This window comes from Gasterosteus aculeatus, chromosome 16, assembly GCF_964276395.1.
Source record: "Gasterosteus aculeatus chromosome 16, fGasAcu3.hap1.1, whole genome shotgun sequence".
Lineage (NCBI taxonomy): Eukaryota > Metazoa > Chordata > Actinopteri > Perciformes > Gasterosteidae > Gasterosteus > Gasterosteus aculeatus.
The window spans coordinates 17,256,871-17,280,230 of NC_135704.1; the positions used below are offsets into that span (position 1 = coordinate 17,256,871).

At 46.3% G+C, this 23,360-nt stretch overlaps 1 protein-coding gene across 1 annotated transcript in view; it reads left to right on the forward strand.

Moving 5' to 3' along the window:
- Positions 1 to 23,360, forward strand: part of kcnh3 (potassium voltage-gated channel, subfamily H (eag-related), member 3) — a 65,400-nt gene that overhangs the window by 22,127 nt on the left and 19,913 nt on the right. Inside the window, exons 2-3 of the mRNA XM_040201957.2 lie at positions 20,422 to 20,655; positions 23,145 to 23,279. Coding sequence (XP_040057891.2) covers positions 20,422 to 20,655; positions 23,145 to 23,279 — 369 coding nt within the window. The remainder of the gene's footprint in view (positions 1 to 20,421; positions 20,656 to 23,144; positions 23,280 to 23,360) is intronic.

Genomic DNA, 23,360 nt, shown 5'->3' on the forward strand with positions numbered 1-23,360 from the left:
CAGAATTATCTTTAAGGCAGCAACTGCAGAGACTAGACCTCTACCAAAGGACGTGAGGGGAAAGAGGGTGGAAAGAAAATGCTCAGGCACCAGAGTTGTTGACATGGCCACTAGATAGATAGATGCCACAAGCACTGAACACCTGTAGCCTGATGACATTCAAGGCGCTGTCTTACTCTCTTATTCTGAGGTCAGGACCACTTGAACCGATTCCAAGTCACGGCAATGAATTAGACACGATATTCCTGAATCCGGAACCCCCCCCCTGAAAAACCTCCCCCTCTCTCTCCCTCACCTATTAGTTTTGAAACATTTCTTTGGAGTCGACTGGTTTGCAGGCACCTGATGTTTTGTTACGATACAAAAAACAACAAAAACAAAATTCTTTTTTTTATTTTATTTTCTTTAATTTTTTTATTCTGTTCATTATTAAGTATTTATTATTCAGTTTTGTTTACATGTTCAACTCGGTGTATGCATGTGTGTATATCCATGTATATCTGTGTGTATATGTATGCATGTATATGTGCATATCTACATAGGGGTGTGTGAGTAGATGTGTATGTGCATCTGAAAATCAATACAAAAAATGTGATCACAAAAAAAAAAACCAAACATAAAATTGCGTTTCAGCGCTCCTCTCCGCTTCCCCGCCCGCTGCATCGCCCATCCGTCCCACTTATACTGTTGGATGAACCGGGGGGTCCCTTCCCCGGCCTCCCGAGCCTCCACTTGTGTGCTCACAACAGGGCTTTAATGAGCCACAACTGCTCGGCCGCACTTCATTGTCTGCAGTGAGATGCACTTCTGCCCTCTCAGCAGAATCCTGTGCGGCCCCACAATGCCTCAGGACGTGTCATTTAGAGGAGCAAAACACTGCTCACCTTTTCTTTTCATCCTCCTTCCATTTGGCTCCCAGACTAAATCCTTCTCAACATTTCAAATCTTGCGGCCATCTTTCTCCTCCTGTGCTTCCTTTTATCCCGTCCGGAGGCTCCATCCTCACTTTGATTTAATTGTTCTCCTCCATCTCTGATTGCTTTCATTCTCCTTTTCTCTTTCATCCTGATTTCCTCCCCCCCCCCCTTTTTCTGCCAGCACAGCTGCACAGCCTCTGTCCTCATGGAGACACAGAGGATAGAAAGCTATTTAAATACAAACACGCGTGTGCGTGTTTTTATTTGTCCAACAATCTTTTCCATCTTTAACACAGATCTCAGGTCTTATTCACTCTCGATTCACCTTTGCAAATTTCGTTTTGTCACCTCTCTGTCTCTGTCTCTCTCTGTCTCTGTCTCTCTCTGTCTCTGTCTCTCTCTGTCTCTGTCTCTGTCTCTCTCTGTCTCTGTCTCTCGTTTGAAGGTGTGCAGCTGAATAAAATTCCTATCCTACATTTCAATGCATATATTGAGTGGAGCCTCATCGATATTCCTCACCACGGTCGGCGCCTCCCTCCCTACTTATGCCGTATCTCATATTCTCATATGCTCACATTCTTGGTTAGAGGATCAGAGATGCTATGCCGGGTTTTGGGGGGTGGCCTCATTTACTTCATTTTTAGGGAACGGTAGAAAAGAAGGTTCTGTGAATACTTGCAGCGTGCGAATTTGGTATGCAAAGATGGGGTATTTTTTGGGGAGATTTTGCTGGAATGACATCTTAAACCTCTCATCAATTCTGATTATATTGGGCCCTTGCTGGTATTACCTACCGGGGCTCCATATTATCTGCTCGTTCCATTTCAATGGTGTGAGATCCAAGAAGAAGCCTGGAGCGAAACTCTCCTGGACATCCTACTCAACCAACCTTAGTGACCTCACCCTCACGGCTTTGAGAAGAACATATGTTGAATTCGTCGAACTATTATGTCGGTGGCGCCGATGAGCTCGGGAAGGCGCTTTCGTCGAGCAGTTTTCTGCCCCGAGTTGAGTTGCAAATGCTTTTGGTCACACTGGGATTTTTGATGTTTGGACAAATGGTTTGATATTGAGGAAAACCGAGCCAATTGAATTATCAATTATAGTTATTAGCCAGAAGCTGTTGAGTGTTCTGGATGTGCTTCTGGGCCTTAACTCAATGAAGAGGGATAATCGTTGGAGTTCTCCGCCTGAGTGCCTGATTATTGAACCGCTGCAGTGCCACAGGATATGGATTTATTGATCATACCTTTGGGGGAGGAAGGACTGAGAGCACTTTCTGTCGGCCGACTGTGACCACAGAAGGAATGTATTCAACTTCAGCGTGACCTGTTATCATCTTTGCTTTGACTTTATTCAATAAACGTGATCTCGGGTTACGTACGGCACTCAGCCGGCAGACAGAATGGGGAATTGTGTGTAACATTTACGTCTCGCTCACTCCAACCACGTCCACCTTACACAAGTTGTTTTCATAGACATCTTTAATGCACACAAAGGGGCGAATCTGTCATTATTCATCAAAGATTACGCAATAGAGAAGTCTTACTAAAGAATAAAGAAACAACGTCATGTAACAACGCCACGTTACGTCATGTAATCGCCGTAAAATAAGCTACACAACCATTAGACGTTTGAGCATCACTTCCTCCGTGTGTTTTTAATCAACCAGTGGAGTAAAGTGGAAGCCAAACTGGCCTCGGGCCACATTAGTGTGCCTCTCTTCTGGCAATCGTGTCTCAGATCATCACATCGAGTCACTTCAAGAGTTCTTCAACATCTGCCGATTGGCTGCGGGATGTGACCAGTTGCCGTGGTGACGATATCCCCCGCCTTCCTCCTTACAGTCCGGGCCTCCTGCCTCTGGCATGAACAGCGTAGCACTGCAACATCTGCCCACAGCTGTCGTCTCTTCACAATATACCGACAGTGAAACAGAAACAATCGACCGTTCCCTTTTCGACTTTGATCAGATCTGGTGGCGGGTTGGAGTGACTCAAACGAACGAGCGTTTGCCGTGCGGTCAGCGAGGAGCGCCGTCGAGGCCTCAGCGGGCTGTTTCCTCTCTGCAATTTCTGACTTGAGTTGAGGGGGAAAAAAAGATGAATAAATGAGTGGCATGGAGCCAGTCCGAGGGACTTATGCAGAGCCGGTGTATAATTAAGAGGCCGCTGGAATAACTCCCCCCCTCCCCGCGCCCGCGATGCGTCCTCTGTGAACGACGAGCAGGGGGCTTTGCTCTCACGTGGAGGTAAATGTGGGACTGGTCGGCGTTCCAGATGATGCTTCGCTTCCTGTTTTCGGTTTTCTACAACGTTGAGACCCACTCTTCTTTCTCCCTTTGTGCGATCCTAGAAATAACTTATTAAAGATCTGACCTTCTGTCCAGAACCAATTAGACGCGGCTGGTCCCTCCTACCCCGATCGGGGGCACCGCACGGCAACTGCTGTCGTGTGTGTGTGTGTGTGTGTGTGGTACTACAAACGTTCCCCCCGGGGTTGGACGCTGAGGCCACACAACGACCTGACAGATCACCACCGGCACAGGAAGAGTTTGGGCGGCAGAGGGTGAGAGGCGGACAGGAAGGGAGTGAGAAGAGAGAGAGAATAGCCGAGGCAGAAAGGGGCATGACCTCATTTTCAAGACACGTTGGTTCAGACTTTCAGTTTTCCTTCTTTTTAAAACCCAACTCTGTCTCTTTCGTTCTCTTCTTCGGGGTTTTCAAAGGGATTCTTGCCCATTTCATCATCATCTCTTCCTCCCCATAATCTCCTGGTACCCCTCCACTCGATTCTCCATCTTTCATCTCGCCCTTCTTTGGTATCATGTCTTCTCTCTCTCTCTCTCTCTCTCTCTCTCCCCATAATTGAATTAGCCATCGTGCGTGGATCACACTGATCCGTGCACAGGAGCAATGAAACTCTAAACCCTTCTCTTCCCTCATCCCTCGCCGCCCATCTGCCCCGGCGCAGTCTCCTTGGTTTCTGTTTTCCCCCCTCCTTTCTCTTTTGCTTGTGTTGGCTACATTGTTCCTCTCTTGTGAGTGAGAGTGTGCCTGCATCTACCCGGGGGAACGAAAGCGTCTTCTGTGTGGACGTCCACGCGACGCTGTTTGAACTACTTCGTAGCATATCTTACATGAAGAAGGATCTTTTCTGTGTTAAACTATGATGACTTCAAATAGCTGCAGAAGTGGTCTTACAAAGTACAAACGTGTTAAAAGTAGCATCACTCAGGTGGTGGACGTCTCCTGCAGCGTGCTGGCGGGTTTAGGAGGCTTTAGTGAACCGGGACTGAGCTGAAAACCTTGATTTCCTCCTATATTGTATTTAAATTTACATTTACGTTTGGCTGGAAGTTACGTTCACTTTTTTTCTTGCTTGGTCGTACAGAAACAAGCCAGCAGTGAGTTGTTGAAAAGCAGCTCTCTGGCTCACTGGACGTCGGCCTCTTTGTTTGCCGACTCAAAGAGTGGGAATACAGAGATGTTCCGCCGGTCGAGGGAGATGCGTGTTTGTGCGGACGGGCGCCGAGAACAAAGAGCGCTCTCGCTCGCATCGATGCCCTCGTGGCCACAATGCTTTTAGCACAGTTCAGTGGCGTGAACTTGCCTGTATCTTACTTCACAAATAAGCACCAACTACCCACAAACCGATCAGCAGGGAAAAACCACAGCATTTCCCAGCAGCGCACGTGACCCGCTGCTTCCCTTGTTTCCATGTTTCATGCTCGTTTTTCTGGTTCTATTCTCAGTAGCGGCAGTATAATTGTGCTTAAGAAGATACACAAGCGACACTCACTTCTCAACCTGCTTTTATTTTGTATATTCAGCTGGGCTAAAGGAAATGTAATTGCCCCCCAGAGTTGGTGCCTGTGTGCATCCTCGCCGCTGAGACGCCCAAATAGTTCCTAATGACCAATATTTTTGCATTGCTGCTGTGCTTGAATGTGCGTGGGCGAATGAGTCCATTTTTCCACCTTCTCCATTGGCCATTTAGCGCCTTTATTTCTGTCTGTTTCTCCACACACAAAGTCCAGCCATCTGGATGTTTTTTTTCCTGTTACACCACCAATCTGAGGGACCGGCTCGGTCAGCGTGTCGGGGTGAACGGTGAAGGCAGTTTCTCTCCCCAATGGTGAAGAGTGTCAGCTTCAGGTAACAAAGGGGGGGCCACTTTCAAAACGGCGGCAGAGGAGAAAGGATGTAATAGAGCAGCACTGTACTTTGTTCGGCTTTTTGTGATGTATAAAAAAAAGCCAGTAACTCTATGAAAGAAACCCATGTTGAAGGTCAAATAAATCCACCATGACTGAGAATAATTTTATAAACCACGGGAAACCAAAGACGGGGAGAGAAAGTGGTTCTTAGCTTCTTATTTTAGTAATGAGTGTGTCACCTTATGAACGTCGGTTAGTCCTTCTGTTTCCGCTTTACTTACAATTTTACGCAGAATTCAAATTGGAGCAGACTTTCCCAGACGTGACGAAGACAGCAGGTGTGCCGGGCCGCCGCCGCCGCGCCGCGGATGTTCCAACGCTTCTATTGCATTTCTAGATATAGAAACACGCGGGCTCTGTGACGGCGTGTCTGCAGGACCGGGCCGCTGTTTTATCTGTGTCTCCCTCGGCGGACCACAGTCATCCGCAGACATTGATGCAAAGGTCAGAGGAGTTATTTTTTTTTCCCTCTGTCGTAGCGTGACCTTTCTTTGAACATCCACCGACGCAGCAGACCGGCTTCAGTCAGTGTGCCACAAAAGGGGGAACAGTACAATGGCGGGTCCAAACTATTTGAGAGCAGTGACGTCACATGTCCACCTCAGGAGATCAGCAGAACAAAACAGTCAAGAAGATCAGACTGGATGGGTATCTCAGTAGAGGATCAGTGACTGATTCCTCCACCACCAAGCAGGTGAACACACCTTATAAAGCAGGTCTCACAGTGCAGCAGGGGAGAAAAAAGATATCAAAAAGGAACAAGAACAAACGCTTAAATCAGCTTCAAGGAGTTTAAATGTGTCCCTGCGACTTAATTCCGCTCTGCGTCATTCTCACCTTGCCGCCGTGCAGGAGCTTTATTGCCAGATGCACGACGTGATGAAAGCTCGACCCTCTTTGGCCCCGACGAATGACAGAGCGAGGAGCCCGCATCCTTTCCCTGTTCAAATGGGAGGGGGGGTCTTGATGATGCATAAGACAGCCGTGTCTCTGCAGCCCTGATGAAGGCCAGACACTCTCAGTGTGTCCGCAGGTGAACGCGTGCATCTCATCCCCACTCAGAGAGATCCTCGGCCAGGTGCTGATGGAAAAAGATCACCTCCCTTTGAGACGGATGGAAGATCTCCGGCGGCTCGCTGTGTGCACGCACACGGTTTCTTGCAAAACCGGAAAAACAAATTAATTCTCCATTAATCGATTACTTGTTTTGGCCTAAAAATATATTTTTTTTCCGTCCCAGAGCGTCATCGGTGTCCTCCCACGTGTCTGATCATGACACAACCCCCCCCCCTCCTTCTCTCCCAGTGGCCCCGGGGGCTGCTTATCTCTCCACTGTACGACAGGCTGCTGAGGTTGAGGCGAGCTGTATCATAAGATGCGTCAGATAATCAGGGCTGCAGAAGCACCGCGCGCCATCTATATTTCAGTAGGAGAATCTGAACCCAAGCGGGTTTTATTCTCACCAGCTTGGTTTGCTTTTCGCGGTAAATAAAAAATAATGTAGCAACATCTCTGTCTGTCTTTGCCGTCTCTTTGTGGTCATTTTCATTTCGAAATCATTGCCCGGCGCTGTTTCTCTGCCCGGAGGCTCTCGTCTCTGGAGGTGATGGACGGTTAAGTTCACACATTCGCATTGCTTATATAAAAAAAAAGCAAAAACCCCGAACATGTATTATTCATCCAGGACTCGTGGGTAAATAACTTCTGTTATTTAACTCGTCAAAAAAATAATAACTGTTCTTTGATGTAAACCAATCGACTCTACCACTTATTAAGCGGTTTAATATGCACGATCGTACTTTCTCACACTCATTGTGCATCAAAACTACTTTTATAAGCCACCGGAGGTTCTCTTTAGATTGAAGAGGACTCTGGTGTATGTGGAGCAGTGAGACATCTTAACCACAGGTGTTGCTATTTGCTACCTCAGATCGCATTCCTCTTTGAGCCAAAGCCTCAGTGTCTTTAGTCCTTCCTTTGATTGTCGTCTCGGTGCTCCGTTCTTATTTCGCTGTCCTTTCATTTCCACTTGATAGCGGCCACTTTTGCAAAAATGTAACTGCTGCAAATGACCATCAGATTGGTGAGGTTTCTTATATCATATATTCATGAGTTAAGTTTTAAATCCTGTTTGGTGTGTGCTCAATCCACGTTCCCATGACACCACAGTCTTTGTTGGATTGAGATCAAGGAAAGCTGCATTTTCATCACTGCCGCATGAGAAGTGGCGACTTGAAGCTGACGTTTTAAGTAAGTAAGTAAGTAGTAAAAAGTAAAAAGCACAATATTGTAGCATTTTTTACAAATTGTGCAGTATTTTTCCCCCGTTGTCAAGAAAACATTGATAAAGGGTTTGAGCCACAGATCCGTCGCAGGCCAGTCGGCCTTAAACTCGTCCTTCCTTAAACCCGTCCTTCCTTAAACTAGTCCTTCCTTAAACTAGTCCTTCCTTAAACTAGTCCTTCCTTAAACCCGTCCTTCCTTAAACTAGTCCTTCCTTAAACTCATCCTTCCTTAAACTCGTCCTTCCTTAAACCCGTCCTTCCTTAAACCCGTCCTTCCTTAAACTAGTCCTTCCTTAAACTAGTCCTTCCTTAAACCCGTCCTTCCTTAAACTAGTCCTTCCTTAAACTCATCCTTCCTTAAACTAGTCCTTCCTTGAACTCATCCTTCCTTAAACCCGTCCTTCCTTAAACCCATCCTTCCTTAAACCCGTCCTTCCTTAAACTCGTCCTTCCTTAAACCCATCCTTCCTTAAACCCGTCCTTCCTTAAACTCGTCCTTCCTTAAACCCATCCTTCCTTAAACTAGTCCTTCCTTGAACTCATCCTTCCTTAAACCCGTCCTTCCTTAAACCCGTCCTTCCTTAAACTCGTCCTTCCTTAAACCCATCCTTCCTTAAACCCGTCCTTCCTTAAACTCGTCCTTCCTTAAACCCATCCTTCCTTAAACCCGTCCTTCCTTAAACTCGTCCTTCCTTAAACTAGTCCTTCCTTAAACTCGTCCTACCTTAAACCCGTCCTTCCTTAAACTCGTCCTTCCTCAAACCCGTCCTTCCTTAAACTCGTCCTTCATTAAACTCGTCCTTCCTTAAACCCATCCTTAAACCTATCCTTCCTTAAACTCGTCCTTCCTTAAACCCGTTGTTTCTTAAACCTATCCTTCCTTAAACTCGTCCTTAAACCCGTCCTTTGGCCGATGCTTCTTGGTAACGTGTCCGTCTTCCTGTCTGTGGATTGACGTCGTTGGCATCACTGGCTCAGCTCTTTGCTCTAACGTTCGTCCTCAGGGTTCCTGATGATGTAGACCTGGTCTGCGGTTCAAATTTGCCTCCAGGATTTGCGTAACTTCTCATGTTACAAGTGCAGACTTTGCGGTAATCCTATAAAATGATGTGCTTAACCCGCAATCCTGCACTACAGTCCAGGCCTGTAAATCATTTGACTTTATGGCCCGGATGATAATCTGTGTTGTGAGATTGCAGTGAGCCGGAGAAAGTGAGATTCGTGGTGTAAACAACCTCTCTTAGCAAATTGAACACATGTCATTTGATGTCTTTCGCTTTTCTTTCGCTTCGGCGAGACAGGAGCTTGACCTTTGCCACCGCTCGGCCTCTGTGGCCCGGTTACTACGGCGACAGGTAGCAGGAGGCCGCACTCGGGGGATTAATGATCAACTTCCTTCTACAGCTCGACCTGCGGGCCGAGGGCCGCGGACAGGAGCCAGAATGTGGAAAGAGTTCGCTGTTCCTCTCGCGTGGTCTTATTATTCTCACACTCCTATCGCCATGTTCTGAGCCAGCATGTGACGCACACACACACACACACACACACACATGCACACAGTAAACACACACACACACACACATACACAGTAAACACAGGAACAGCCAGTTACTCGGGCTTCAAAGGAAAGCAACCTTGTTTGTTAGTTATAAGATTCGTGACCAAAGTTGTGTAAGTCATGTTGATTAGAGTGTGTGTGTGTGTGTGTGTGTCTGTGTGTGTGTGCCTTTTTTGACCTCTCACAGTTTCTCTGTAATCAGACTTGCTGTCGGGGAGCTTTTAAGAGGAACTAGTTTTATTTTCTGCTGGATTTCAGAACCAGACTGGACTGATTACGTGCTTGGTAATATATTCACTGACACTGAACATTGTTCCCTTTAACTGTTGCTCGTCTCTGTTTCCTCCCCAAACACAGCGAGCGAGTCGTACTCATGCAGCACGTGCCAAACAATTCGCAGTAAAGCTGATATGTCACCACCAAAAGAGCTGTTGCTGTTTATTCCCCACCCAGGAAAACGTGGAAACTAGCGGACTGTTCTGAAATTATGAATTAAATTCCAATATATGGAAAATAATAATTTGACTTTATATGGTAGTTTCTTGTCTTATAATTATGCCGCAACAACAACAAATCTCCAAACATCGTATGCCTCACACATTTGTAAAGTAGTCATGGTTTTATTGTAACGTAAGTTGTGTGACATACGCAAACTGTGGTTAGAATTCTAGAAATTAGCGATTTCCATTTAACTTTTAGCCCAACACCTGCATCAAGCAACGTATAAAGTCACCGATCATGAACACGCGCGGCGTCCTGGGCTCGTGTGCCCGTTGCCTCCTGAACGGATGCCCCCAGTTAGACACAGCAGAGCAGCGTGTTGTGAGAATGTCGTTAATCCGCGCACTGCTCTCCCTCGTTGCATCACCAGCTTTGTGCGCCATTGTGTGCATCAACCTTTAATACCACGAGGATTACTTTCTCTTCATTTAAACAGCCTAAGACAATTTGCTCGCAGTAGTGACTAAAAACAGACAATTTAACAGTGACGGTGCAATGAAATCTTCCCCATTAGACTCCTCTGGTTCCAACGCAATGAATGTGGTCTACTTCTTTGTTTATTACTCGTTAGCATTGGACAAACGAAATGAACAGCAAAACACATTTTCTCCTCCTTCTAGTTATGATCCTTAAGATTTGGAGACCCCCGTGTTACCATGGCAACGGCGGATGGGGTTTAATTCTACAGAAATTGAGCGGCTACTTTGTCAAAGATATCAGAGGAGCAACGGAATGAACCGGCAAACATTTCGATGACCGATTGAAGGTCAGTAATGAAATGGCTCATGTTCGCCGCATCTCTCCTCACATGACCTCAAGCCGAATAAGTGATAAAAAGTTAAATAACTAAGTCAAGTCCATAACCCGACTTTTCTCCAGTGAAGCATGTGACCGTGTGGTTCTCTGCTCTAACCAGCCTCTCGCCGATCATCACGCCCTGCAAGATCAGTCACCCACCCGCTAACAACAACGCACACGTGTGAGCGTGATCCCTGCCAGCGCTCACTTCCGTGCAGACTGTGACTGCTGCACATGAAATACCACTCTGTGAGGGCTGCCGGGGTATTTGTTTTGCATCCTCCGTGGCTTAAACCCGCTCCGATACAACATAATATGAGTTTTGTTTGTCTTTTTGTGTATTTCTGTTTCAGCTTTTCAGAAGTTACAATCCGCTTCTGTAGGAACCTCCAGTTCATCATCCGCAATCTTACAAAGAGTGAATATGATTATTGATATTCGAGAGTATTATTTTACAACACAGGGAAATAAATCAGTCAGACATTGTCATCTGTATTAAACGACACGCTGAAATGGAAGAATTAAAGAGCTGGAAGGAGTCTGAGTGTTATCTAAAGTGCACTATCTCCATCTTCACAGCCTGTTCCTAAAAGGAGAAGCGCTCCTCACAGGTCAGTGCCGCGCTGCACTCGTGCCCTCAAAGGAGTTTTCTAGAGCGACGATGATTTAAGCAATTCCTTTTGGTTTGAGTTCCCTTCATGTCACAAGAGCCTGAATCCGTTCTAACCAGTTTGTATGTCTGTGTGTGCGTGTGTGTGTGGTTCTGTTTGTGTGTCTCCCTACCTTCCATGTCAGCTGATATCAGTAATAACAGGCATCACAATGTTGGGGTGAATATCGTGCTGCATCCAGGTCTGCTGCCTAATGTAGTTCATTACCGTAGCACGTTGTGTGTGTGTTTGTGTGTGTGCGTGTGTGTGCGTGCGCGCGCGTGCATGAGTCAGAAACACTGTGTTCTTCTCATCAAAGCCCCACCCTCCTCTCTGTCTCCACGGAAACGCAACACAATTGGTACCTGTCGCCTGGCAACATTGCCCGGTATCTTTGGGACGCAGAGCTGCTGGCGGAGAACAGACACACACACACACACACACACACACATGCAGTCGCACACACACAGTTGTCAACTGTCACAGAGGGGATTTGTTTCACATGTCTTTCAGCCGCAGAACCTCTCGGTGCTCCGAACTTTTGCAGAACAAAACGCACACACATGAGGTTTGATTGTGCGTTGGCTGATGGCGTTCTTATCAGCGGCCTCGTGCACGTGTTGTACATCGGCGTTCGTATTTTGTCGCGCGGAGCGATAGCGGCTTCTCTCGCTCCTCGTTTCAAACACATCGCACCACAGAAATGTGACAGAAGGCTTTGTGATGCTTGAAGTAAAACGACTCTGAACAGATCCAAATATTTGGACAATGTTACTTCAACCAAGGTCATTTTCACTTTTAAAGCATAACTTTTAGAGCTTCTTTATTTTTCATTCTTTAATAAGACGGCCTTTTTCTTTTAAGCAAACGGAACTTTATGAACACAGATGAACTCAAAGATAAAAGTGAGAAATTAAGAGACAAAAATAGAAAATGGAATAGCAAAAGAATCGGCAGCTGGACACTTATTCTTAAGTCTGGTGTAAAAGCAAATGACACACAGCAACTCTTGTCGATGTCTGAACTGTGGTTCATCAGTTACATTACCTCAGCATCTTTCTCACTGGTTTGGTTAACTGCATTTTAAGCAGCCCGATTAGACACACACACACACATCCACATTCTCACACATTCTGCTAGGGGGAGACGGCTGTGACAGCGGCATATTTAGTTTTCTATATTTGTCCCATCACACACTCCCACTGGAGGGGGAGGATGATGCTATGGAGGCTGATTGGACAATCTGTCGTCCTCGCGTAGCTGCATGTGTATCCGCGTATGCACAACATACGAATAAAAGAAGCCGGTCCCTGTCATCCAAAATAATTCCCCCCTCGAGCGTGAGTTCAAACCAATTATCTAATGATTGGTTCTAATGATAATGATGACAGGAGCAGAGGCCAAGAGCTTCTTTAGAGGCAGCACCTGCATGAGGGACCATAACACGCGTAAATACTCTCACCCTAACCACCGACGCCCCCTGTGGAGTGCTCCTTCAAGCCAACTGGCAGATGTTTGAAGATACAACATACGACATTTAGCGCATTGCTGTGGCGGCAAAACAAGCCGTTTGTAACGAGAAGACGCGGTGGAGCGACGTCTACCAGCGCAGACGGTGAAGTTCCGTGTGTCCGCTAATCAGAGCTCCTCCTCCGTGCTTTGTTGGGTCGCATCCCGCCTCCAGTGTGCACCTCCGTTGGCCCTGTCTGCTGTGGCGCCTTTGCCATAGTTTGCACTGTTTGCACTGTTAGCGCTGTTAGCACCGCTAGCACCGCTAGCACCGCTAGCACTGTCAAACGCATTCACGTTGAGAGCCGCTCAGAGGCGGTTGACATCTTGCGTTTGGCACATTTTGAAGAAGCAACGTGGCCCAATTTGAGCCAGACAAATATATATAAACTGTTTTCCCCATTAGTACAAAACACGGGCACACAGGATTTATCTACACACACACACACACACACGTCGAATCACACTGATGTCCAGTGTTAAACACGAGCTTTAAAATGGGTTCATTACGAGGTCAAAGAGTTAAACTGGGGGGTCCGCCACTGCATCTGTCCCTGGAGACCGACACCGTCACCCCCACATACTCCCGCATACGCCGTCACACCCCAACAGATGCGACGGGTCGATATGTGGACCTCATCACATGGCTGGGTGACTCTGCAGTAGAGCAGATGATGGACTGATTTACAGTAACTTTTATCGTTCATTTCATATTTTTTTAAAGATTTTGAAATAACTCAAATGCACAAATAAGTCTAAACAACATTGAGAAAGTTTGGATTTTCTGCAGGATAATGGCTCACTAATAAGTACATTTAAGTCGTACTCAAAATAACTCACTCATTATGTCGTATCATTTAAAGTTGCAACTGAACATTGTACTTTTTAATGATTGTAGCAGAATATTACATGTGATCTATCAGTCAGATGAAAGGATAACAGTGGAACATGAGCAGTATGTCTGTGCATGAGTGTTACTCTATTATTCTAAAGGATTTTCTGTTTGCCAGATGTTCTAATTTAACTTGTCATTTCAGTTGGTTTAATACGTTAGCTGTTCATCCAGAAACGTAAGCAACACTTCAAGGCAGCAGAGATTAATTGATTGAAGGTGGAGGTATTGAACTTCTCACCAGTTATGACCATATGTGAGTAGCGCATGCGTGAGTAAGCATTGAAAAGAATGTAATCATTGTTCTGAAGTCTGCAAAGCGCCTCCGGCAGGTTGTAAAAGGATTTGGAATTGTGTAACAGCTGCATGAAAGCGACACAGCAGTGTATACATTGCGTCCTGTCTGGTTGTTCATGCATAAATTATATGTAAGTGTAAAGTACAGGCAGCAGGAGCTATGTAATAATAATATTTATATTCATATGCAGTCGTAACAGTTCAGTCTGTTATGTGCAGCAGCAAAAAACAACCAAACATTGCAGAATTACTTTTCTGACACTGGAGGGAAATTATTCTGTAAGTAAATAAACGGGATTCTTCTCCGAGGGCGATTAAAGGCTCTGCGGGGCCGTTTCACCAGAGAGACGACGGGGGAAGAAACCTGAAGCCCCCTCGATGCCACCGCCAGGTTCTTCCGTCCAAAACTCCTGTTCCCTCTCGTGTGAAGTCGTGACGGAGAGGAGGGAGATGCAGGGCTGCAGAGGGGAGAAAAAAGAAACAGGGAGTGAAGTGATTCGTGTCTCTCTGGGCGACATCTGCTTCAGTTATTTTGGCCTCCTGTGACACCATCTGCTCTGTTTTGCTTCTTCCCTTCCTCATTTTCTCTGAGTGCACATATTGATCCGGCCTCGACTTTTTGGCTGATATTTCCTCTGCTGCTCCCCTGTTGATTCGCGATCCACCGAAGCACCAGCTCCATGTCGTCCTCCTCCGTTCAGTCCAACGCCGGGTCTCCTTAACCTGCTCCAGCAGTTAAACACAGGTGGAGTCCAGCGGTAATCCGGCCCCCCAAAGGGCATCACGCAAACAACCTTTCAAAGCAGCTGCCCGGAGTCTCTTCAAAGGCACTTTGATGGGACCCTGATCACCACACAGCCCTTAACGGGGCGTCCGACTACAATCATCTGCCCGAGAAAACTCCCCCCAGACTCGTATGGAATCCAAGAGGCTCCATGTTGACGTGTGATTCCGTGTGTTTAGCCCACCAGCACTTGTTGAAGACACGGCTGATCCGCTGCGGGGTGATTTCGGGGGGGCCGAGCCTTTCACACCTCCCACATCACTGTTTCAGTGGAACCCTGATGGGTCTTACAAGTGAGGCGGATCCACTGTGGCTCGCTGCGGATTACAGAGAGAAAAGCAGTGGAAGCTTCACAGGAAAAGTGTGTGTCGTTATTGAACGTGAGCAAACGCTCGTTTTTGGGGGCGTTTTTTTTTTAAAAATGTACCTTGTTAATGTTTATCAGGGTCACAGTTTTAATTCAAGTATTTTCGTCAATTAAAACAACATGTTTTAGTCCGTCTCTTCCTTGTCGTCGATTATATTGAACGTTTCAGTCAATTGAGTTTAGCAAACATGTAACCTCGTTTCTTTCTACCCAGCACTTTTGTTGTCATTGTTAACCTAGACTTAAGTCAATATTGTCCCGCGGGTCATATATCGACTGGCCTCGTGGTTTTAGCCCGTGTAGTCCTTATATTGTATTAAACGGTGAGTACAGAGCTGTCGGTAATATTTACTCTCCGCTCATTTGTCAGCCGCAATTGATGTTTAATGACGTCAGCGGCGTCTCGTTATTGTTGTCTAGAAATAAGTTGTTGACAAACGGGTTTAGTTTATGATAATAGCAGTTTAAACCAATGCAAAGGTAGCCACGGCTGCTAGGACCGCAGGTAAAGGAGGCGGGGCTTAGCCGTCACGCAGGTGTCTGTCTTGCGTGGCGTCTTTTTGTTCCCTTTGCTCTCATCTGCAGGTCTTCTCTTCCTCTTCCTCCTGCTGTCCGTCCGTCCTCTGTCTGCCGCGACAGGATGTCCCTCTCCAAGGCGTGTTGCCCGCACACGCTTAAAAAGCACTCAGCAGAGTGACATTCTGCTGCTCCACACGCGTGTTATTTGGAATGACCAAAGAGAAGAGTTTATAGATAGAGACACAGAGGCGTTTGGTATTTTCCCGTAGACACCTGCTTCAAAATGAAAGGTTTGCCAGAACCCCAGAGCCCGCTGACATCATCACACCGACTGTGCGTCTGGCGCTCTTCCTTCTTTGGTCGGCCGGTCGGAGAGGTGTCAGAAAGGTCGGTGACCTCTGCCGCTCCCCGACACGCGCCGTCACATCATTAAAATGAAGCTGCCGCCTGGTATTTCGGCGGTGACGCGTGCAGCCTCGGAGCGGAGAGCAACGCAGTGTTTTAGACAGCTGCTGCACGGCGAGCCGGTGTCGAGAAATGCTGCCGCCGCATAAATCGATGGCTCTGTCTATCGATTCATGCTATCAAAACACAGTAAGCTACATTTCGAAATTCAACTTCAAGAGCTAAACGCAGTGTGCAATCTAAGCTATATGCTATTTATCTTAAATAAGCCAAAAGCGTGAGGAAAGGGAGGGTTTTGGTGGACGTTTCTCACCGTGTTTCTGCAAATGGAAAACGGACTACGGATAACACGACACAGTAGACGGAGGCGAGGATACGCAGTCCATGCAATTATTTAATATTTAATTTCAAGAGAGCGGTCATTGTACAATCCACATGCTCAATGTACTTTTTAACCAAAAGAGGAAATAATCTGGATTTTGAGGATGTTGCTCGCCGTCAACACGTCGTTCACCGACAGGGTTGCAAAATATTATGGGCGTGTCAAGGAAACTTGAAAAATCGACTCGCCGCATGCGCAATACCACGAAGTAGCAGTTCTCGACATGTGGCAGAAAATGATCGAACACCGGTCGCAGCGTAAGACGATTGGAAAGGGATCCATTTTTATTGGGTGGACATTAGCTGGATGGAGCGCAATGACAGCGTCACACGTGCACATCTCAGCCTGTGAGGCGGTTGACTGTGTCTTTTGTCCCGCCTCAAGCCCCCCCCCCCACGAGCTGCGTAATGCGATCGCCAGTGAGGGCCGTGGAAAAAATTATCCGATAAGGCGAATCCCTGGTAATCCAATAACGGGCCCAGCGGCGAACGCCAGCAGCAGAAGCCAACATGCGTGTTTGATTATTCATCAAGGCCGTACGGCTGCTGTCTCCTCAGGCATCTGCTTCAGACACACACACCATCCATCTCACAGCAAATACCCCCCGGAAATAAATAAGGACGTGATCAATTATTAACACAACTCGTTGCTAAATGACCCAGACCTTTTCCTATTTCATTATTGGACTCTTTTTTTTTAAAAAGCATCTTTTTCTTCCTAATTTGACAACCAGAGGAACTTTATATTTTTGATGATGGACTGAACCTGTGAAAAGTTAATGGTGGCTGGAGGCTGCTGAGATCCCACGTCAGCCGGAAATTTCAATATCGTCTCAATCAACTTTTCAATCTGAACCGTTTCGTTTTTGCTTCTGCAGAGATAATTTCATCCCTCCATTTAGTCATTTTTACCTTTTCGAGTTTATTAGTATTCAGTATTTATATAAGTATTTCCCCAAAGGTTTGAGGTTTTTGGCTTTGCATTATAATTAACATGCCCTAATGTTGAAAAAAAAACACAATATTTTTCCATACTGAAATTCTTACGTATTGAGACTGAATGAGAACTTCATTTAGAGAAAACTCTTCAAATGTCCAAGCAAAGATAATCTTCACCAGCAGCTGAGATGTAGACTGTCTATTGTCGTCTTTATCGGTTTCTTTTGGTGGCAAATAAGTTTCCCCACTGGGCATTTATAAACAGATAATATATGTGAAATATATGTGCATTGAGCACATCACATTTTCCTCTTGACTGAACATTCATTTATGAGCTAATTAAAGTGTATTTTCTGCCCCCAGTGATTAAAACACATTTTTTTAACTCTGTGATTTTATTAGTGACATCACTAAAAAAAAAAGGGGTTCAAATTAGACACACGTGAAATCGTTTGACAATTTGTTGACAAAGACACAGTGTACAAAAGACCAAGAACAGCACAAACTGATGTTGTGAACATCGTCGTGGTGCATGAAGCCACGCGGCGGGACGAACAGTCGGCATCGTTGGGGACATGTCGCAACACGATTATGATTTTCTCCAGGCGGTCGGTCCCATATTGGCAAAAGAAAGACGTGGATCCCTCCGGGGGACGACGTGATGGGATTGGACACTCAGAAGCACCCAACGGTGTCCGGTCAGGGCTGCAGCTTGGTCGTTTGTCTGGGTTAGGCGATGCCCGAGGCGGCATTTCAAAAGGTACATGTAACTGTTATATTACAAGTTGCACGAGCACATACGCAGCTTTGTTCATCATACTGCACAAATGAAGACGTATTAATGAGCTGTCGAATCCGTGATTCATTCTACGGCACGTCCTTTAATCCCTAGTATCATATTATTTAATGAAGTCCTTTCTTTATAAAGATGCTTTTTTATAATAATAAAACCTCCCATGCAGATAAAAGGCAACATAGTCAACTTGAATTGAATGTTGTGACTACTTACTGACCACATTCAGTGGTCCTTAGCGCCATGTGGCCTGAAGCCCGTTCAGGTTGGTTCTGACATTGACATCAGCCCGGCCTCAGACTCCCGTTGCTAAGGCGACCAAATCAATTTCTGCGAATGTGCTCAACTTTTGTGTATTTCCGATTGCTCGACCACTCACTCTAATCCTCCTCACGAGCCGCTCCAGTTCAAACCCGTCGCAGTCGAAGGCCATGAAGCAAAGAAATGAAAATCAACAAACAGACCAACAATTAGGAAGCCGCTGGCCAATTAAAAAAACAGCCTGTGGCTGCCAGAGATCAGGTGTTTGCTGCAGCGTCGTATGCTTTTAACTAGAGTCTGTGCACAGTGAGGAGCTATGCTGCTGCTATACAGTCGTCTATAATCAAAGATATTTTCTATTAAGTTGGAGAAGTGTTGGACACATTCCAGCTAATAAGACGGTCTGTTATTCATACAGAAGTACAATGAGTATAAACACACATACATCCGGCCGGGCCGCCCAATCAATTGAATATTAATTGTCACCACAATTGTGGCTTCCCACAGTGATATGAACCTGATTGCGATACAAAATGGTTCGAATTGCGTGCTCTATTCTCAAAGTCTGCAGCGTGTCAAATCAAGCGCTTCCTCATCGGGATGTTTCGCCTTCACCTTCTTGGGGAGCTTGCACGCTGATACAAACGCACCCAGCAGCAACCTGAGAGAAGAGTCCAGTGCAAAAGAGTGTTGCACTGTGCAATAAGGGCTCTGTACTGAGGTGAATGACAGCTGCAGGTCTTATTTTTCACGCAAAAACAAGCATATTACGCAGCCCAATACGAGACAACATTCTTCTTTTCCTTTTAGCGAGGAATAATTAAAATATTTTGCCATAAAGACATGAATAATCATGATACATAGTTGTTTGTTAGTGTGTGAAAGAAAGGGGTCGTGCTTGTCATTGTGCTCCTGCAGCATTCGTAATTAAACAGTCTGATTCGACCCTTCCAGAGAGGTGACATAACTACAGAAGACAGTCGGCGAGACATTCATTAAAACCGGCGCTGCTGAGTTTTGAATTAAAGCAAGGAAGAAGAGGAAGGCGGGCGAGCTGAGCCGAGCGCGAGCTGACAAGAGCAATCACAGAAGATGGAGTGGAACTTCTATTTTCCAGAATGACGGAGGGAGAAAGAGACGCGTTGAGTGACAGACAGCGAGACGGAGACGTGGACCGGGGCAGTCATCAGACTGAAGACTGAAAAGTGACTGATTCATTTTAGAAAACTGCGTTTAATTGTCGTTGTAATCTTCTTGTCCTCAATAATTATCCTGGTGACGAAATGCATTTGATTTCCGTCCCAAAACGGCGAGTTGCAGTGTGTGTAGCGTTGGTTTTGTTAGCTTTTAGCCAAATACCACTAAACTCGTATCACGGCAGCAGCAAAATAGCTGTCCAAGTAAATGGCAACGAAAAGGTGTTTTTGAGAAGGTGTTTTTGAGAAGGTGTGAAGTCACTGCGAAGGCCCGCGAGGGTCCTCACGCGCACAGAGGAACAGATGATGGTGTCAAAAGTGGGAATAAAAACCTTCATGAAAGTATAACAAATACTTTCACATTTACTGCCGACAAAATATGGATGATGAAGATAATCTGAGGTGAGCAGCGTATCGCCTGCGTTACTAATCCCCCCCCCTCCTGGTCCCACTCAGGGCCTCCTGTCTCCTGTCTGGATGCAGATCTAAGCTCAGTGTAGCAGATGCATCAGGGTCGCTCGCAGCGGGAGGGACGGAGACGGGAAGTGGCGCTCGGCGGGGGGGTTCTAATGGAAGGTGGACTTATTTGCTGTTTTTTTCCGGCGTTGCCATCTCCGCATCCCCCCCCCCACAACAATGTGAAATATTCAATAAGCGGGACTCCGAGGCCCTCAGAATTGATGTGTCGATGACAACGCCTGAGCACAAAGTAACACACAGTTCATTCTAGAGAGTTCAGCCATCGACGGGACACACACACACACACACACACACAGGCGTAAACGGCCCGACCCCAAACTCTTTTTATGAGGACGGATGCACTAAATAAAGAAACGTCATGAGGTTTTTGTGATGAGTCTTGATCACCTGATCAACGGGGCCGGTCCGCCGAGGCCTCCTGTGCTTCCAGCAGTCGTCCTCCTCTCTCTCTGAGAACCAACGTGGTGTGTGCGAGTCCTACTTTTGAGTGTTTAAAGATGCAGATTTTATTCAATTCTCGTCTGATTACAAACGGAAAAACCTCTTTGAAGTCTTTGCTGTTTTCCCGCCAGACGTCGACGCGTGACAGGGGCCACAAAAGCCCCGGCAAGAAAAGGGTTCCGAGCAACGGCCGTATGAATCACACAGCCCTTCTCTTGTCTCCCCCCAGACAGCAACTTCGTCCTGGGGAACGCCCAGGTGCAGTCGCTGTACCCCATCGTCTACTGCTCCGACGGCTTCTGTGAGCTCACCGGCTACGCCCGCGCCGAGCTCATGCAGAAGAGCTGCGCCTGCCACTTCCTGTACGGCACGGAGACCAGCGACCGCCTGACGGCGCAGATCCAAGGGGCCCTGGACGAGAGGACGGAGTTCAAGACCGAGCTGGTGTTCTACAAGAAGGAAGGTGAGACGGAGGGCCCTGCGTCGGTGTCCATCGGTGTACTTATTACTTAGTACTTATTTACCTGGTACTCCTGCTCCGGTTAAATATGATACTTATTAATGGAACACACACATTCTACTATTCTACTATTCCTTTTACACACTTAAGTCTTTTTTTAACAAAGATAGATAGATACTTTATTGATCCCTCAAGAGGGACATTTTGGTATCACAGCAGCATGTACAGGGAAGAAAATAGAATAAAAAGATACACATTATATGCAATATAATAAGATAGAAATATTAAATTATTAAATTAAATTAAATAAACTAAAACTGAAACAAAATAATAACCTTCCAAAAGAGACAATAATAATAATTTGTAAACGGAGAAGAGGAAGAGGAAGAGCAGCAACATCACAGCAGTACAGGGTTGTTATTGTCATTATTTAGCCAGGGATGATTTATTGTAAAGTGTTATTGCACACATTATAATGTATTGTCACTATAATCAAGCAGTTTTATCCTTTAGAAAAATGTGAGCAATAATTATGCGTTTTGTTATTTAACACATGTATGTGTCAAATTAAAGCTACAGATATACATTAATATAAGCAGTTAAGGCATCGTGTGTTAATGGATTGCAGACAAAGGCGTCACGGACAGTTAATTTTAAGAGGGAAAAAGTTACGCTTTTCCAAAAAAGTCATCCACATTAAATGCTATTCTATGTGTAAAAGTCGACTGAAGGATGCCGCCGGCGCATTAGGACACGGCCAACGTGTGAATGTGTGAATCAGTGAACCATCCACGTGTTTAATGTCAAAAGAGCTCTTGAAATGGTTCCTCGCCACCAAATAAGAGCAGCAAGAGACAGCAAGACAAAAAACACCAGCAGAAAGTTCGTTAATCCACTATTTTTCAATCAATAATTAAAACAAGGGAGGGAGGCATGGACACATCTGCTCCTTTGAGATACGTGGTTGTAAAAGCACACACACAAACACACAAATGACAAATTAGAAGTGTTTCATGCTCTTTGGCATCTTTCTATGCGCTGCCATTAGCATTTAAGCTGTTCCCCGGGGAAAGCAAAGGAAAAGAAAAAACACATACATCCAGTTCCCAGTTAAAGCCTGGGGCACAACTTTAAAATTGCATTTCATCCACGGAGCAAATACTCATAACATATTTATATCAACGCAATGTACAGGCCAATGAATCAAGGCAGGAAGGAAAGACTGGGGCTAAAAATAAAAATGACTTATAACCTTTGCAGAGAAATAATGCTGTGCTCTAATAATCACATGATGAATACTCACTTTAAATCAAAGACAGCCTTTCACTCCTCAGCTGTCAGCACATCTTGTTGGAGAACCGCTGTTGTTTACGGTGACGTTGAAGTCAAACGGGGACAATCCCGCCTCGACGCGGCTGATGTTTTTATTAAGGCGATGCATTATTTACCCGCATGATCCTCCGGGGGATCATGCGGGTCCCGCAGGCCGCGGGGGGATCATGCGGGTCCCGCAGGCCGCGGGCAGCGCGCCACATGCAGCCCACGAGCACACGAGTCAGAGATCACATGGGCGTAATGGAAAACCCGCGCAGCTGGCTTTAGCCCGATCCCATGCATTCATGCAGCGGCCAGACGCAGCCATCGCGAGTATCTTGTTGCCGTGACGGTGTGACAGCAACAAGCCGCCGAGTGATTCCATCAGAACTCCTGGTCTTTAAAGAATCAGAAGCCATTTATTGCCACGTACGTTCCACCTGTAAACAAACCTTTGACCACTACCATCACTTCTATCGTTACTTTTCACCGCCTCTGCATATCGGCTGGAGTCCTCTTAGTAACCTCATCACAAAGCCAGACCACGTGAATGAAGCGCGTCCGGCGCTGGTGGAAAATGTGACTGGAGGCCAAAAGCTCCCGCTGAGAGGCAGTCAGGGGACTCGCATCCAGGACGTACGGGTGGTCGGCTGCATTCTGCTTTACAGCAGAAGCACGGAGCAAAAGGGAATCTATACATCCGGCAATCTGGGGGGGGGGGGATAGCTGCAGGCGCAACGTGATGAGCGTCACGTGTGGGATGCGGACTGCTGGAGGCGATTTGACGTCCTCCTCACGAAGGACGTCCCGACGGCGGTTCGTTGAGAGGGATGCCAAGCAGCAACACGGCCTCACGTTTCCCTCAACAGGCAGCGAATTCAAGGGTTCAAGGTCATTAACTCTCGTTACGCAGCAGGCGGTTGAGCGCTGAAATCAAATGGTGGCCCGTTGGGAACCAAAGCAAAAACATGACGAACAAAGACATCAGCGTATTCCTGTGCATTTACAGGGGTTCAAACATTATTCCTTTAAAACTGTCACTTGCTCACGTATATATCTCTCCCATACAAGCTCATTCTCAACAAGGCGATGCTCACCGTTGCGTCTCCGTCCCGAAGGAAAGACACATTGACTGTGAATGTTTTGCCGTTTCTCTTCTCTCCCTCTCTGTTCTCCAGGAGCACAGTTCTGGTGTCTTCTGGACATTGTACCGATTAAAAATGAAAAGGGTGAAGTGGTTCTGTTCCTCGTGTCCCACAAAGACATCACCGACAAGAAGAAGGACCAGGATTCTGAGCAAGGACCTGACACAGGTGAGATGACGCCCGTGGCCCCTCCGCTTTCAGCATCTGGCAGCTGTCAGCTCACCTGACGACAAAGGCGACCCCCATATG